The sequence below is a fragment of the Hippocampus guttulatus genome, chromosome 6 (assembly GCF_054856545.1).
Source record: "Hippocampus guttulatus isolate MCC_2025c chromosome 6, RoL_Hgut_1.0, whole genome shotgun sequence".
Taxonomy (NCBI): domain Eukaryota; kingdom Metazoa; phylum Chordata; class Actinopteri; order Syngnathiformes; family Syngnathidae; genus Hippocampus; species Hippocampus guttulatus.
This window is the reverse complement of record NC_141266.1, coordinates 21693916-21709891: the sequence shown is the minus strand read 5'-3', so window position 1 is coordinate 21709891 and position 15976 is coordinate 21693916. Positions and strand designations below refer to the sequence as shown.

At 46.5% G+C, this 15976-nt stretch overlaps 3 protein-coding genes across 3 annotated transcripts; all 3 read right to left on the bottom strand.

Annotated features, from left to right (window-relative positions):
- Positions 1-3: 3 nt before the first annotated feature.
- On the bottom strand, positions 4-4792 carry cyp11c1 (cytochrome P450, family 11, subfamily C, polypeptide 1). Its single transcript, XM_086113175.1, has 9 exons — positions 4507-4792; positions 3824-3979; positions 3535-3749; positions 2833-3036; positions 2415-2572; positions 2181-2347; positions 1307-1385; positions 1026-1235; positions 4-148 (listed from the first exon to the last, which is right to left on the bottom strand). The coding sequence occupies exons 1-9, from the start codon at positions 4770-4772 to the stop codon at positions 38-40; spliced, it is 1566 nt and encodes a 521-aa protein (XP_085969301.1). The 5' UTR covers positions 4773-4792; the 3' UTR covers positions 4-37.
- A 145-nt stretch (positions 4793-4937) lies between these two features.
- Positions 4938-8926, bottom strand: LOC147204161 (complexin-3-like). The gene is made up of 5 exons (XM_086113176.1): positions 8702-8926; positions 7809-7935; positions 7317-7556; positions 6244-6327; positions 4938-6075 (listed from the first exon to the last, which is right to left on the bottom strand). Exons 3-5 carry the CDS (start codon positions 7551-7553, stop codon positions 5857-5859), a joined length of 540 nt encoding a protein of 179 aa, XP_085969302.1. The 5' UTR covers positions 7554-7556; positions 7809-7935; positions 8702-8926; the 3' UTR covers positions 4938-5856.
- Positions 8927-9443: 517 nt separating this feature from the next.
- On the bottom strand, positions 9444-15959 carry clk2b (CDC-like kinase 2b). Its single transcript, XM_086113180.1, has 11 exons — positions 15686-15959; positions 15327-15417; positions 15200-15266; positions 14980-15096; positions 14085-14251; positions 13435-13529; positions 12369-12498; positions 12227-12309; positions 12075-12154; positions 11461-11551; positions 9444-11390 (listed from the first exon to the last, which is right to left on the bottom strand). Exons 1-11 carry the CDS (start codon positions 15749-15751, stop codon positions 11208-11210), a joined length of 1170 nt encoding a protein of 389 aa, XP_085969306.1. The 5' UTR covers positions 15752-15959; the 3' UTR covers positions 9444-11207.
- Positions 15960-15976: the final 17 nt, after the last annotated feature.

The following is a 15976-nucleotide window of genomic DNA, read 5'->3' as shown; positions in this document are numbered from 1 at the left end:
GTGTGTGTGTGTGTGTGTGTGTGTGTGCGCGCGCGTGTCAGAGCATCCTGAAGGTGATCCTGGGAGGGGACTCGGGCTGCAGGATGAGCATGAACTTGGTGTCGATGTCTTGAGACGAGGACACGCTGAGGTGGAAGTTGAGCAGGATCTAAGCGCACAAAGAAAAAGGCCGGCCGGCCTCAAGTCAAGAAATGCTCTTTTGGAGCCCAACGACAGCCTCGACCGCCAGCGTCCTCACTTTCTGCTTGTTGTTTGGCCTTCGGCAAGTGAAACGCATGCTCAGTTGGATTCATTTCAGGTGATAAAAAATATTAAATACTGTAAATAACTACAGTACATACATACGTTAAAAAAAAAAAAAAAAAAAAAAACCCTGAGTTTTAAAAGGGCAGGTTTTTCCAGGGATATAAAAAGTCGACAACCCCTGTTCAAATGCCAGATTTGATGTCAATCAAATTCAATTGATTTTTTTTTGTTTTGTTTTGTTTTCCCTTTTTGAAAGAGGAGGTAGAACTACAGAAGGAAAGCATACCATGTCACTTGTGGTCAAGAGTGGTTTAAAAAGCCAACACACCCCTGGATTACATCTGGGGTTGAGGGGGGGTGGTGTTAAAAATAATATCTAATATCTATAAGAAAAATCATTTCCAAAAAATTTGACAAAAAAACTCTTACTGTCCAATCCAGAAGACATTCCTTTTCTTTCTGTCACTCTTAAATGCCTTTCAATTTTTTTTTTGTGTTCTTTTAATAATTCATAGTAAGGTACTTTTGTTGTCTTTGCTTTGCCTTCAGCCATTCGTTTGTAGATGCTTTTAGGATTGGCCCTTTTGGTTGTGTGAAGCACATAGAGTTGGCTTGTGTATGAAATGTGCTACATGAATACAACTTGCCTAGAATTTCTAGGGTTTCCTTTGCCTTGAATGAAGGTTGCATGAGGGCGCCAGTTTCACCCCCTCATTGCACTTTCTGCGATGGGCAAAACGGATCGGAAATGGGCGCGAAAAAAAAAAAAAACACCTCACGTGCATGAGCAAGAGTTGAATCTCGTTCTCCGCGATCCTGCGGCCGACGCACTGCCTGGAGCCGAAGCCAAACGCCAGCGAGCGGAACGCCCCGCCGCCGTCGGCCCTTTCCTGTCGCATTCGGGTCCAACGAGCCGGGTCGAAGGTCAGCGGGTCGTCGAAGACCTCCGCACTCCTCCCCATGGGGTAAAGACAGGCCTGGACTAAGGTCTGAGGGCGCAGAAGACGCCACTCTAACGTTTGGATGTTGGCGCCGTGATTGGTTGACGCGATTGACTCACTCCGGCCGGAATCTTGTAGTTCTGGAGAACGAGATCTCGGACTGGGTAGCGCTGAACCGTGATGCCGACTGGATACAGCCTGGAGAAACGCAGGTGAGTTTTGTAAGCACCGCGGCAATGAAAGTCTAAAGTGAATTCAGACGATTCACAAAGCGATTTGTGTACCCGACGGACCAACGCAGACAGACAACATGTCGTTTTTTGTCATGATTATTTTTAAGATCAGTATTACCGTATTGGCCCGAATATAAGACGGTGTTTTTTGCATTGAAATAAGACTGAAAAAGTGGGGGTCGTCTTATATTCGGGGTCTAGACATTATACCCATTCCCGACGCTAGATGGCGCCAGATATCATTGAAGCGAATGCTGAACTTGACTCCCAGGCCAAAGTGAACCCCTGTCACGAAGAATAAAAATAAAAATAGCGCTAGCACGAAGAAGAAAAATAAAAAATAGCGGTAAGAAAAGAAAGAAGAAAATAATAGAAGAGATAACAGAAAATGGAGAAACGTAGCGACAATCTGGGGAAAAGTGGGTCGAAGATCGGTTGGTTAACCGGCAGCTGAGGAGAAGTTACGATGTAATTTACATTTCAAAAACCAGAAGCCATTCATTTACGAATGTGATTGCACTTTAGATTTAAATGAGGCAAAAAAAAAATGCTTTTTCTCTCAAATATATTGTTATAATCATTTGTTTCAGATGCACTGTAATTATTTTCTGTATAAAAATTAATTTGGTGTTCAAAATGTCTTTTTTCAAACTTGAGTCTTGAAAAAGAGGGGGTCGTCTTATAATCAGGGCCGTCTTATATTCGGCCCAATACGGTATCTAAAGACAAATGAATAGTGAATAAAAAGTTATTTGCATACCTGAGAATCTCCTTGACGGTGCCTTTAAGTAGCGGTGCCCCCTCCAGAGCTTTGTGAGGGTCGCCGTGGGCCCGGCCCACCGACTCGGTCACCTGCTGCCTGACGCTTTCCTGCATAGCGGGGTTCCGAGCCAGCTCGAACAAAGCGAATTGCAGCGGCACCGCCGTCTGGACAGAAATCAACGCAATCAATCGGTGCAAGGAGATCAACGGAGCGGCCGCGTCACTCACGCACCGTGTCGACCGCGCCGGCCATCAGTTCGGTCATGTTGGCTTTGATGGTCTCGCGAGTCAACTGGCCTTTCTCCAGGAGCTGGCCCAGAACTCCGGGGACCTCGCCCACATCGGGTCTGGAAGACAAGCGCTGGAAGCCCCTCTTAATACTGGTCTCGGCTGCAAGGACACAAGCGGCTTAAGTGCGCGCAAAATGATTTCAAAATCTCAACGTTATTTATTACAAATGACAATTTGACATTTCGGTACAGATTTGAGCAAATTGACACACATGATTTGCTTTCGCGGGCCACATAAAATGACCTGGCGGGCCGGATCTGGCACCCGGGCCTTGAGTTTCACACCTGTGAAGTACAAGCCCTCATCACCCAAGCAAGTACCGAGACCTGAAAAATCGAGAAATGTTGATCTGACGCTACCGTGGTCGAAAATGTGGTCCCACGCAGTGGCATGCTGCGTCCACAAGGAGGCGCCCAAGCGCTCCAGCAAGGCGGAGGGCAGGTAGAGGAGGGGCACGGTGGTGGCCAGCATTCTTTCCACTGCCCAGATGAACTTCTGAGACTCCATGGAGGGCGTTGACGAGAAAAGGCCGATGCGCTCCCCGTACAGAACGTAGCAGCTGGCTGCGTGAGACGAGACGAGATTATCTGTCTTTATGTTTTTGCTGCAAAATATGTGTTCATACATCCGTTGGTTCAAGGGTCACATCACTGCCACGTAGATGCTAACGGTTAGCATCTGTTTATGGTGTTTGTGTGATACTTTCTTGAAGACAATCGTTGCCCTTTGCAATCTCGCAGTTGGCTTTTTCTTGTCTTGAGGACTATTTTTTGATGATTATTTTTCTGACACCCACCCACCCACGCACGCGCGCGCGCGCACACACACAATTCAACGTCCCTCATACTACAGTGTAAAACGTGAGGATTGTGACCCCGTCTGGACAAAAATGATATCTGCACAGTGCATGTATTCTGGAAGTGAGCGCCTGCGATACATGAGGAAGGAAATCCATTTTGGAATAAGGGTATAGCACAAGAAAAATGGCCACTTTTGCATTGGAGCCGTCTTGCGAGGAAAAATGCAAAACGATTACAGAGGGATCCGACATCAACTCTGACCTTCCAGCGCAAAAGCGAAGAGGTCCGGACTGGGGTTCAAGGTCAGGCTGCTTTTGCCGTGCTTCACGCCGGTCTGGTCCTCCAGGCGGCTCCCGATCATGCGGCAGAAGTCCCTCGCTACCTCGTCCATGTGGGGAACGAAACGCTTGACTGCCGCGCTCAGCATCACCTCCTTGTTGAGGAGCAGACGGTCGGCGCGCCACTCGGCACCGTTCCTGCCCACACACGGACAGTCAGTAAGGCTCTGTGTGTGTGTGTGTGTGAGAGAGAGTGTGTGTGAGTTGCTGACTTGAGGAAGACTCCTTTTTCGTGCCCGCGGATCTCTCTGTGCAAGGCCCACGGCTGCAGGACCATCCGTTGCGGGTTTAGGCCTTCGTAACGGAACAACTCAGCGATGTCTCCTGGCAACATGATGTTCACGCTGCTTTGAAGGCCCAGGTGCTCCCTTTAGCGTGCAAACACACACGCACACGCACAGTAAATCCCTGAAAGTAACACATTGAGACATAAGGTGGTGAATTGAGAACGGGTCCAAAGCATACCACATCGTACATTATGCGTCAATCCAGATAAAGATCCAACACAAACCACGTCACCTGTTATTTACTGACGTCGAGGATGAATTAGAACCAAAGCATCTCACATCACGTGCTTCCTGTCCATAGTGAGTAGTAGACTATGATCCAAAGCATGCCACATCATCCGTCATCTTTATCCGTGTCAGGGATCAGCTCATGGTCCACGGCATACCAAATCATGTGTGTTAGGTGACTTTGAGACAATGAGCTCATGATCCAAAGCATGTCACATCATGCGTTATCTTATATCGATGTATGGAGAGGATTCTCTTGTGATCCAAGGCATACCACATCACGCTATTCGGACTGAAGGAGATGAAGCCATCGTTCTCTCTTAGCAGACAGGATCGGCTGGCGATCCAAAGCATACCACATCATCGCGAGCGGGAAGTACCTGTAGATGGGTCCCAGCGAGTTGAAGGAGCTTTCCATGTGCTTGTGGAGCAGCCGGAAACGACCTTCCCTCCAGAAGGTGAGCAGATTGAGCCATCTGTTGGCCCCCGTGTGCGGGATCTCCTCAAAGCTCCTCACGCCGCCGCCGCCGCCGCTCGTCCCTACGACTTCTCCCGCTTCTTTCCCGCCCGGCGTCATGCCGAGCGCCCTGGAGGCCGTGGCGCCGCCCAGCCGGGCCGGGATGCGCGTTCTCAGTGCCGTGGCCATGCTCGTCGCGGGCGCCAGTGAAATGTCAGGTCCGGTTTACTGCGGGAAGCCTTGGAAGCGGCGGTCTTGATAGCGGCTGATGATTTATGGACGCTAAGGTGGACGGTTCAAGAGAAGGACAACAAAACACGACAGCGCTGCCCAGAAAAGACGGCAGAGAGGACGTCCAGATGCACAAATAAAGCTTTATTCAAACATTTGTTCACGCTTTCAATGACATTTGAGACACTCTCCTCGTCTGTAGAAAATATACATTTACACACCAATTGGAGGTCACTTCATGGAGAAAAATAGAAATAAAAATAAAAAGTCCTGTTGCGTATGTAAGCAATGGACAAACCTTTGTGATTCCGTTTTTTTAAGAAATTACAGATTTTACAGGGCCAAGTTGTACATACAGGAGACTTAAATTGTTTTTTAAAAAAATGTTTAAAAAGTTAAAATGTGTACATAAAATATTTTAAATAATTCACTCTAATGTTTGAATTATTTTGAACACATTTAATATGCATGGGATTTATTAAAGGGGTGGCCACTATTTCAGCAAATACAAAAACATTTCATTTTTAATTCTTTTTATTTTTTTTTTGTCTGACTGTACATTTCACAAAAACGTAATGAAAAAAATGTCCCTACGAGTGCTCACAGCCAAAATAGCTAAAACACCTTCCTGGAGATTGCAGCAAGGATGTCGTCATGACAACCACTTTTGCTGACACACAGCCCAGCATAGGACGTTACCAAATACTTTTGATATTTAACAGAGTTAAGATCAATGAATTCAAATGAAAACGTTTTCAATGGTTTTAATCTACTACGGGGCAACTTGTACAAATATTTGGAAATTATATTTGTAGAGAAAAAAATTATGTACAGTATATATGTGTATATATATTCGATTACCTTTTTTGATTTGATTGGCTGGGGGATGTCACAGTGTAATTGGTAAATCGAGTGCGTTTTGGAGTCAAATGACCAAATACGATTCCTTGCCCTATAAAGACATAATCGTATTGTACAACAGTTTGTGCTTGACCATGAGGGGGTCATTTCAAAAAGACATTTTTGTGCACCGGCACGTCGATCACATGACTTGACAAGAGCGCCCTCTGTGTGGCGTGGCAGCGGCGCGTTTGGCGCCTTTCCCTTCCGCCAGCGGGCCCAAGCCGAGGCCTTGGAAGGCGTCGAGCAGGTTGAAGCCGTCATCCTTGGTTTTGCTGTCGGGACGCAGCAGCTTGGACAGCTCGCGGGGGAGCGACACTTTGCCGCCAACGCATTTCAGGTGGCTGGCATCCTTGGAGTTCTTATCGAAAGGGAACAAAACACAACATTCGGGCCTTGAACAAACAACGGGGTGTCTTTTCCAATCTCGCTCTTTAATAAAAAATAAATAAAAACTATATAAGCATGGAGGGAGATTTTCACTCGACTGCAATGACGTGCATATCTCCCGAATGCTACGCAAACGCACCTCTGCGAGCTGATATTTTCTCCTGAAGTGAGATCTCATGGCTGCTCTCTCAGCATTCTTCTGAGCATTCGTGGCTTTGCGCAGCTTTCTGAATGCAAAAAAACATACATGACATAAAAATAAACATGAGGCTCTCTGGACTGAACTCTCTTCCGTGATCAATGTCCGTACAGTCGGCTGTTATTCAAACACATGAAATAGTTAGCATGTGAGCTCCTGAGCCAATGACAACATATCCCACTGGAACGGCGCGCTTAAAATTAAGGTTGACTACCACCTAGAGGACTGGAGTGGAATAGGTTCTGCATTTCTGATCCTGTCGATTCAATGCAACTTCCGTCAGCAATGTCACGATACAATGTAGCTGCGATCCAGCTACATGGATCGGCACCGTCCTAGCGCATAACGGTCAGATATTGACAAAGCATCATTTTTATGTTATTGATCGATTGAATCGATATGAATTCATGAAATCATTTTATACGCAAAATGATCAATGCTTTTTTATTTTGTATTCAGGTTTAAGTTTTATTTGTATTTATTGTTCTTTTTCGCTTGTGCACATCATCTCTGATCGGCGCCGAAGATTTATGTCATATGCAACATAGATAAAAAATAATAATAGGTCAACATAAATCATGGCGGCCGGCGCTGAAGACAACGAAGCAAATTGTTTGTCTCAATGGAAACACTTTTGTGAGAAAGTCTTGACAACTGCGGTGACGCCGAATCGAATAGAGATCGAGCTTGTTCCGATATCAATTTCTTTTTGTTTTTTTTACATTTTGCAATCAGTAAAGCCGAGTTGAGAAAAAATTCCAATGAGAAGGCATTCTACTCTGTTCATTTGAAGTTACCTTCAATGATGTTAGCTTTATGTACTGTACAGCGGAAAATATTCTTACGGTATCAAAACATGACCGATATCGTCAGTATCGCATGTAATTGCGCCCAAAAAAAGTGATATATATCGCTTAGTTAATATTGATACCGGCACGTATTGCAACATTACACCGCTACTTCGAACGCATGATGAATTGGAAAAGAGGAAAGATAACTTGCTACGTTTACACTTGCCTCTCTTTATCCAAGTCGGCCTGGTAAGCACGACCCACCGAAGGATACTTTGAGGGAGTTGGTCGAGGGGGGGCCTTTCCCGACCTGCCGCAGCGTCCTCTTCCTCCCGCCCGTGGAACTCTGTTGGTCTTGCTTTTGGCAAACCACTTCCTGTTGCTTACGGTGCACACGCAGCTGCTGAGCCTCCTGATGGGCGCACGAAGAGATTTTTTCACTCTTGCCATGGACTCCATGATCTACTGACGCAACAAAGAGCGTCGTTAAAAGGGAAACTCCAAACATTTTCTTTCGTCATGATGCTTTTTTATTTATTTTTTGACGATGAAGGTCGAAGCTTTTCAGTGTGAAGGTGCAGTTGCAGACCTGCCTTTTAAATGCCCAGATCAAAAGAAATCCAAGTTGTGGCAATGGATGAAAACAAAAACTTTACATTTTTTCTTCGTTGTTTGCGACGATCAAAATGTGGCCTCCGAACGAACGTGACTTACTAATTTAGACTTTTTGACGGAGGCCTGCGTTGTTGTGCTTCTCTCCTTTGGTCATGCTGTGTGGATGTGACGGGTCACATTCGGGAATCAGGACGTGCTCTCAGGAAGTAATAAGTCAGGTGGAGACCTGGGCAAGGACAAGGACGCTAGTCACACACACACACACACACAGGCAGCATGGAAAGAATGATGTTCTGGCAGTGAAAGACGGCGCAAGTATTTATTTAACCTTTGCTTATCCAGCTAAGGCAGTTGAGGACGCTCATTTGCAAAGCCTTTTAGCCTAAATAGAGCACATGAAAGCAAAGTAAAATAAGAGAGAGAGCAGACACATATTTGCTCGGTAACTGCAGCCATTTGTTGCCGATATCGGGATTTGCTGACGGGGCTAATTGTCGAAAACTGGGTGAGAGGTCTGCAGACTGGCGGTTCCACTTTAGGCAACAGATATTTGTGGAAAATGACATGACAGCAACTTCCTGAATCACGCTAGGAGGAGGAGGAGTGTATTCCAAAATACTGCCGCCTGGTAGCCCGGGTGGGCACAATGAACTGGATTGCAGCATGAAATCACGGCGCACAAACTTTACATCAGACTGAATGATTAATCTTGAGTTTCGATCCATTCCAGTAATTTTCCTTATTAAAGAAAAACACTTGTGGGGATTTTGTCAGGAAGGCTGCAAGGGATGAATGGCAATTCCATCGATTTCAATGGGCAGAGGATATAAAATGCAGGGTTTTGAGCCGTGTATGTGGTCACGGAACAAATTAGATTCATAACTCAAGGCGTCACTGTCAAACAAACTGTCCCAAGTGATATAGTTATACATTTACACAACACGCAGCTTTATGGTGAACACGTACCCATTCGTGAGCGACGCGAGACTCACCCATGGTTGAAGGTCGGTGGTCAGAGTTGGCAAAAAGGATTGTGCAAAATTCTTGATTCTAACAGATGCCTTCACATCTACCTGTTTGAAACTGAACACAAGGACCAATAACGAAAGTTATGATCAGCCCTGACCCATCGGTGTGGTCTATTCCTGGAGGAGGCGACCCTTCCTCTTCTTTTGGTTGACCACGCCACCCTCCTGCAAGGATTAGCACTTAATAAGGAAGATCTCATTAGCCGGGGCAGGTAATGCACTCCCATGACTCACGTGCTCAGCTACAAGGCTTTAAAAAAAAAAAAAGGGACACATAAGGATGATGTCATGCACACTGATACCAGCCGGCTGCTTTGTGAAGCATCGACTTGGCCCCAGTTGACCGGACCCCTTGATGTCTAATTTAAAAATGAATTGTCGTTCCAACACGATGCGGTGTACGGCTGCACTGAACATTTAATTCCTGATTCTGATTCTTTCGCTTGTCACTAGTAAAACCAGTATTAGAAGAATCCTACAGTGGGAAATTGAAGAAAATAATAATAATAATAATAATACATTTTATTTATAAGCGCCTTTCAAGACACCCAAGGACACTTTACAACAACAAAAAACACAAAACTGTGGACTTTAGCCTGGTTTGATCAATCAACTTTGATCAATATTATAGCACATATCACACTTGCTCAACAAAATGTACATGATGGCCACAAAGTGGGGTTATTGGTCACTATTGCTGAGCACATTGTGTCCTCGGAGCTGTGTGTGAGAATGGTACAATAGCTTCCCGTGCAAGGGCGCTAAAAAGAGCCACTTAGAGGATTTCCATGTGGATCAGTGTCCAACACGTGCACACACATTGCCGAGAGGTCAGCGGGGAAACGCACAAAAGCTGCATACGAAACGCACGCCATCGGGCCGACTGGTTTAGAAACGATGCGACGAGGTCACCCGGTGAGGACCGGAGAGGAAGACGGCTAACTAAAGTTAGCTCCTTAACGTGACTTAGCTTGCGCTGATACGCCACACGACATCGTACACGTGCTGACTGACAAATGCATGACGTAGCAAAGCGCAGCTTACAGGCACGGGTGCTAACAAGTCATTAAAGAATACAGGAAAATCACGTATCTTCGCTGTTAGCCAAGCAAAGTTTTTTTTGGGGGGTGGGGGGTAACTTAGTTTGGGTGGAAAATGCTTTTTGCCAGTGTAGCGCCATTTACAAAGGTATACCTGTATGTATAAATATATATTTTTCAAGCATTTGCTAAATTAGATTTCCCCCATTGTTCACAGAAAGACTCGCTATTTTTTCCTAATCCTCAAACACACATTTTTCCTTGTCTTAAATTCTGAGTGGGAGTTCCGAAACTGAAATCGTCAAGATAGGAAAAAGATCCGCAGCCTTCATCTTTTGTACAAGCCATCCTAATTTAATGTCCACTCATCCATGTTCACCAATGGATAATCGATGGCTAGCTTTAGCATCAACAACAAACTGCCACCTTTTTCGGCAAATAACAGAATACAGTAGGTTTATTAAAAAAAAAAAAAAAAACAACAAATTCTGCAACCAGACGTCGCGAGTCGAAAACAAAGTTGTGAATATAGCATTTCCATACATTTTAATAAAGAAAGATGATTTCAAGGCTGGTGTTTTGAGTTAAGAGCAGAGTCACAGAACAAATTAAGCTTTTATCTCAAGGTGTCACTGTATTTACATTAAATCAGCAAATAGTGTTGCCAGAAGATGACGACGGGCAGATAAGTGTACCCCCCCACACACACACACGGCTCGACCAAGGTTGGAGGTAAGAACGCACAATGGCAGCCTTGAGTGTTCGCTCTGCACTCCATCAAGAAGCCAGAGTCAATGGCAACAGACGTGAGCCGTCCGTGCCGTGTGACATTCGCTCCTTTTTATTTCCCCCGTTTCGACCAAGTTGTTGCAACTTGGTCGAAACAGTTTGCAGTTTTTTGTTAGCATTAAGCTAGCAGGAGGAAATCATGCAGCAGGCAACATGGTTTGGTTGTTGAAATCAACAACGTGTACATCTCTTTTATGGTCCAGCTTTGTGTTCCAATGTTGTCCAGGGTTCAGCAAGTCAAGAGAGCCAGGAAGGACTTTTCCAACGATAGGGAGATGATACACTGCGAGATCTGGTGGGCACTGCCCCTCCCAGTCACCCTAATGCAGAATTCCCACTACCAGTGTTACAAACTGGTACGATTTGGTTCAACCCGGATCTGGCTCATGTTCCCACTGCAAGCGGGAAGGCAAAAAAAGTGTCCGCGCCATCAATGGCGTGACATTGTTAGCCGTGCAACGCACGGCGCTGTCCTGTGCCATTTCTGCCGTTGCCAAGAGGTAACCATTCTGATCAACAAGTCAACAGACTCATTCTGGTCAACCGACTGCACCGTTTCTAGCGCCGCTCTCCAGTGTCGTACCACTGCGTTTGGTACGCCGCAATATTCCGTGCGAACCTCATTGCTTTCCATGGGGAAACTATCGGCCCATATTGTAGCCATTTCTCGGTGTCTGACTCCTTGCTGACTGTTGGGGTTGCAGAAAGAAAGGGTGGCTCAAAGCGGAGGAAAGAGAGATGCGTTTGGAAGGCTCGTACTCCAGCGTCCTCTCCAGAAGGTCAAAAAACTGATGGTGTTCCCTGCCCTGTGACAGCAGGTATTTCTGTGGGGGGGTGTCAAGTTAAGGTTTTAAACTCTTGACTTGGTGTTGAAAAGATGGGTGGCAAGCTTACCTGCAAAGGCTTGCACTTGGCTTTGACGTAGCGTCCAGACTTGGAGCACTCGTTCCAGTTCAGGCGGCCACAGTGGAAATAGCTCTGCTTCCTGGATAGAAGAATTTTTGTTGAATGGGGGGCGGGGGGGGGGGGGGGCTGTCCAAGGCGGCCCGGTGGTCCAGTGGTTAGCGCGAGTGCAGAGGTACCGGGTTCAATTCCAGCTCCGGCCTCCCTGTGTGGAGTTTGCATGTTCTCCCCTGGCCTGGGTGGGTTTTCTGTGCGGGTACTCGGGTTTCCTCCCACATTCCAAAAACATGCACGGCAAACTGATTGAACACTCTAAATTGTCCCTAGGTGCGAGTGTGAGCGCGGATGGTTGTTCGTCTCTGTGTGCCGTGCGATTGGCTGGCAACCAGTTCAGGGTGTCCCCCGCCTACTGCCCCAAGACAGCTGGGATAGGCTCCAGCACCCCGCCGCGACCCTTGTGAGGATAAAGCGCATCGGAGAATTGGATGGATGGTGTCCGATGTTTCCTACTCAACTGAAGGCATTTGTTTGCTCAAGGCACAAAGTGACTAATTTAAGAAGCATTCCAACGAAGGCCACTATTTTGACCGTGTAGCGCTTGTTACCTGCTCCTTCGAACCATTCTCTGAGGAATCGGCCCATGGATGTGTTCCATCATAGCAAGATGCTCCTTATTGTCGTGAGTCTGTCGGAGCAGATGTCACATCAAATTCATCTGCTCTGGATTTGCAGTGGTGCAAAGCCACAGGTTAAAGACCTGGTACAGAGTGAATCCTGCGTAGTACTCAAACAGGATGCAGCCGATACTCCACACATCGCAAGGGTGACTCCAACCCAACTCTGCAACGGACACAAGTCAGATCACGGCGGCCAAACGCCGGATATAACGCGCGCCTTACCCAGTATGACCTCAGGGGCTCGATAGTGGCGCGTGGAGATGACGGTAGAGTGGTGTTCAAGGTCAAATGTGGCACTCCCAAAATCCACCACGCGCACCGTGGTGTCTTTGAGGCGCTTCTCGTTGCACTTCTGCAAGAAGAACAGACGCAGCAAGCGGAACCGGTCCAGACATTAGAAATGTGTGATTGTGGTTCCTCGCGCACTACAAAACCAGTCCGCCATTTGGGAGTTCAACAGCCTCAGTATCATGCTCCTTGTCTCAAGTTTAAACGTTCATACCATTTAGTGATCAAGGTTTCACAGTCAAAAGTGTTCCTAGAAATCCTGGCGGTCAGTATATAGAAGTGGAATTCAAATTCCTGACGTTCCAGTTGTCAGGTCACCCCCAAGGTCCTCGCAAGTCACAATTCCTGCTTCAAAGTGTGTCAGTTGCTCGAGTATTTCAAGAGTTTCCTTTGTCCTTCCTGTTCTTCTGGATTTCAGTCGGCCCCGTGTTCCAGTTTTGTCCCATAGTTAAAAAAACTGTTGCGACTTTGCACGTATTTGGTACACAAAGGGCACCTTAGGACGTGTTCCTAACATCCAAGCGTTCCATTGCCAAGTATTCCACCTCGTGTTCAATGGCTGTCATATTTATGATATTATTGGATTCCAATGGACCAAGTCTGACCAGTTTTTGTGAGCGTTAAAAAAGTTTGCATCTGGTCCCCAGTGTTCTGATTTGGACTGAGCCCAAACCCAAAGCAACAGTATGTTTGAGGGTGGCCTGTGATGAAAATGTTTTACTCTGTTGACAATCGGCTTGATTTCAATAATGGCCGTCGTGCTATTTAATATGATAATTTTTCTCAGCAAAATGCCACAACAAGGTCAACACAACCGACAGCATACATGAATCGACATATTTCTATAAATACATTTTAAGTGGGTGATGCTGTGCTTTTTGAGAGTCGCTTTCACCAGTGCAACAATCAAGAAAGTGCTCTCTCTGTCTTTCTCTTTTTTTTCTCTTCTAACCTTCAGTTTTCCTATCCCCGGCCTGCGTGTCTGCTTTTGGTTTCTAACCTTGTCAGCATTGTATATGACAGAGTAGTCAGAGTTGACAAAAAGGATGTTCTCTGGCTTCAGGTCGGTGTGCGTCAGCCTGTTGTCATGGAGAACTGCAGTGAAAAGAGAAGGAAGGGAAGGTGGTGGGGGGCGGGGCGGGGGGGGGCGTTAGGTGGCGATTAATAGAGCGGAAGGCAACAACGCCCTCTTCTGGTTGACGCGGGTTGGTGTCAATGTTAGAAAATGTGATGACATCACAAACCGACGGTATTTTTTTCGTTGAGAAACTGTTCATCTCAATTTTACTGACATGAAGTTCAATCATATGTTTAGTTGTGCAACGTTTATGGAATTCAGACTTCAACATCTCAGCATGTGATGATAAATGACTTACTGTCTTTGAGAGACTTGCGCAATTTACAACATGGTGACAGGCCTAAAGCCATATTACCCATTACTGTAGCCCTAATGAACTTGAGTTAAACTCAGACACACTTAGAATCTCATCTCATCCTCAGAGTTGCCTCCCCCCCACCCCGCACATCGCAGCTCGCAGTCTTCCCAACTTCATAATCCTCTTACTGACATCAGACACATTTATCAACGAGCAAGTAAGGAATAAAAATAAAGTGGCTACGCCACTTGCAACGCTTCAACTTGGTACTCACAGCTGCCGGCGCGGCAGATCTGCTGGGCCATGTGTCGGATGTGGTGGATGGGGTAAGGCAGGAAGTTGTTGCCTTTCTGGAAGTCGAAGGTGCTGACGGACAAGAGCTCGAAGGAGATGCAGATGTGGCCGTAGTAGGCGAACCAGTCCAGCATCTGCACACAGTGGCTGGATTTGGGGAGAAAAGGATGGAGAGTTGCATCACCCTGACACCCAATGACTGGTCCATTGATAGAGCAAAACGTATTGATGAATGAACATGAAAGCAGCAGGCACAATGTAGCTCAGTGGCCAGGAATAAAAGTCTTAAAAACCCCCAGCATAAAATCCTCAAAACTTCGGGCAGTAGGCGGGGGACACCCTGAACCAGTCGCCAGCCAATCGTATAGATGAACAACACTCACACCGAGGGACAATTTAGAGTCTTCAATCAGCCTGCCATGTACCTTTTTGGAATGTGGGAGGAAACCGGAGTACCCGGAGAAAACCCACGCAGGCCCGGGGAGAACACCCAAACTCCACACAGGAAGGTCGGAGCCGGGATCGAACCCACAACCTCTACACTGTGAGGTCGACGCGCTTAATCACTGGCCCACCGGGTTGCCCACTAACAAGTCAATTTTGTAAAAAAAAAAAAAAAAACCTTCAGTAAACAATGTCACATGTTCCCAATCTTGAGGGTATTTTTTTTTTCAAACCAACGATTTGGGGTTAATATTTCTTGAAGTGACATTGCAACCACCGATAGGTGGTAAGTGTTGCTACCATGTCAGAAAGTACTAATTCGAGGCATCTATTTGTGTTGCGGGGGTTTCTAGGGGAGAACATGCATAGTTGGCTAATACTCGGGGTGTGACGTGTCTGAAGAAATGTGCGACGAAAGAGAAACCTCTCACTATAGTTTGTGCTGGTCTTTGCGGCTAATTTTCTCCAGCACGTTGATCTCCAGTTTGGCCGCTTCTCTGTACTTCTCGATGTTCTTAATGATCTTCAGAGCAATTTGACACCCGCTCCTGCGCGTTCGAGAAAAAGGAGTTAACATCCCACTTCCTGAATTCTAACTCGTCTTTCATGAGCGCACGATTTTGATGAGATGGGATTTTTTTTTTTTTTTACCTCTTGTGGTCCAAACATTGAACCACCTTCCCAAAGGTCCCTTCGCCCAGCGTGTCCAAGATCTCATCTGCGAGACCAACATGACTGCGTGTTAACATCATGGAGGAAACGCTGAACTGTTACCTACATCGGTCCTCGAGGACGTCCCCCTTTTTGTAGGCCAGGTGGCCGTTCTCCGTGTCTCGGTCGGCATCGGCTGCCGCTTCACGACTTCCTCGCTGGGGAAAAGTCAAGAGTTTGGTGTACACAAATGGGATATTGATAAGCAAATACGCATGTGGATGAACTTTAATAAGATGTGACATCTGACCTCTTTGGAGGCGTCAGGGCTCTATTTCCATCCACATTCGGCGACTGTTATTAATATCGGAAGCCTCAGCGTGCGCATGTCGTACTACGGCCGCTCCGTAGGTGCGTACTTGCAACCAACTAATGCATGGGCGGTTTTAGGTCAAGGCCACGATGGACGCACAAAGAGATACTCACCGACAAGCAGAGGCACAAACAATCCAGGAAGTTTTTGTACACAGAGTGAAGCGTCGTCTTGCCCATTGTGTGCAGGAGAGGATGGAGGAAGAAAAAAAAATAATAATCGGTCCCGCCGCCACTTGAGGGGAAAAAACGGGGCTGGAGATTGTCAGCTCACATCGAAAGCGGAGGGAGAAAAGTACGCAGGAACAAGACGGTCACGCCACGCATGAAGCAAAGGCGGCAACTCCAAGGGCAAAAAGTGAGAGAAGGCAACAGGACGGAGCGGAGACTAATAATAAACCTCGG

Coding starts and splice junctions, on each gene's coding strand:
- cyp11c1 (XM_086113175.1), bottom strand. CDS start 4,772: ATGGCCACGGCACTGAGAACGCGCATCCCGGCCCGGCTGGGCGGCGCC. Junction 3,750..3,823: donor GAAAAAGGAGTCTTCCTCAA/GTCAGCAACTCA, acceptor GTGTGTGGGCAG/GAACGGTGCCGAGTGGCGCG. Junction 149..1,025: donor TTCAACTCTTGCTCATGCAC/GTGAGGTGTTTT, acceptor TTGTGCGCTTAG/ATCCTGCTCAACTTCCACCT.
- LOC147204161 (XM_086113176.1), bottom strand. CDS start 7,553: ATGGAGTCCATGGCAAGAGTGAAAAAATCTCTTCGTGCGCCCATCAGG. Junction 6,328..7,316: donor ACTTGGATAAAGAGAGGCAA/GTGTAAACGTAG, acceptor GCATTCAGAAAG/CTGCGCAAAGCCACGAATGC. Junction 6,076..6,243: donor GAAAATATCAGCTCGCAGAG/GTGCGTTTGCGT, acceptor CCTTTCGATAAG/AACTCCAAGGATGCCAGCCA.
- clk2b (XM_086113180.1), bottom strand. CDS start 15,751: ATGGGCAAGACGACGCTTCACTCTGTGTACAAAAACTTCCTGGATTGT. Junction 12,499..13,434: donor TCATATACAATGCTGACAAG/GTTAGAAACCAA, acceptor TTCTTCTTGCAG/AAGTGCAACGAGAAGCGCCT. Junction 11,552..12,074: donor AGAATGGTTCGAAGGAGCAG/GTAACAAGCGCT, acceptor TCTTCTATCCAG/GAAGCAGAGCTATTTCCACT.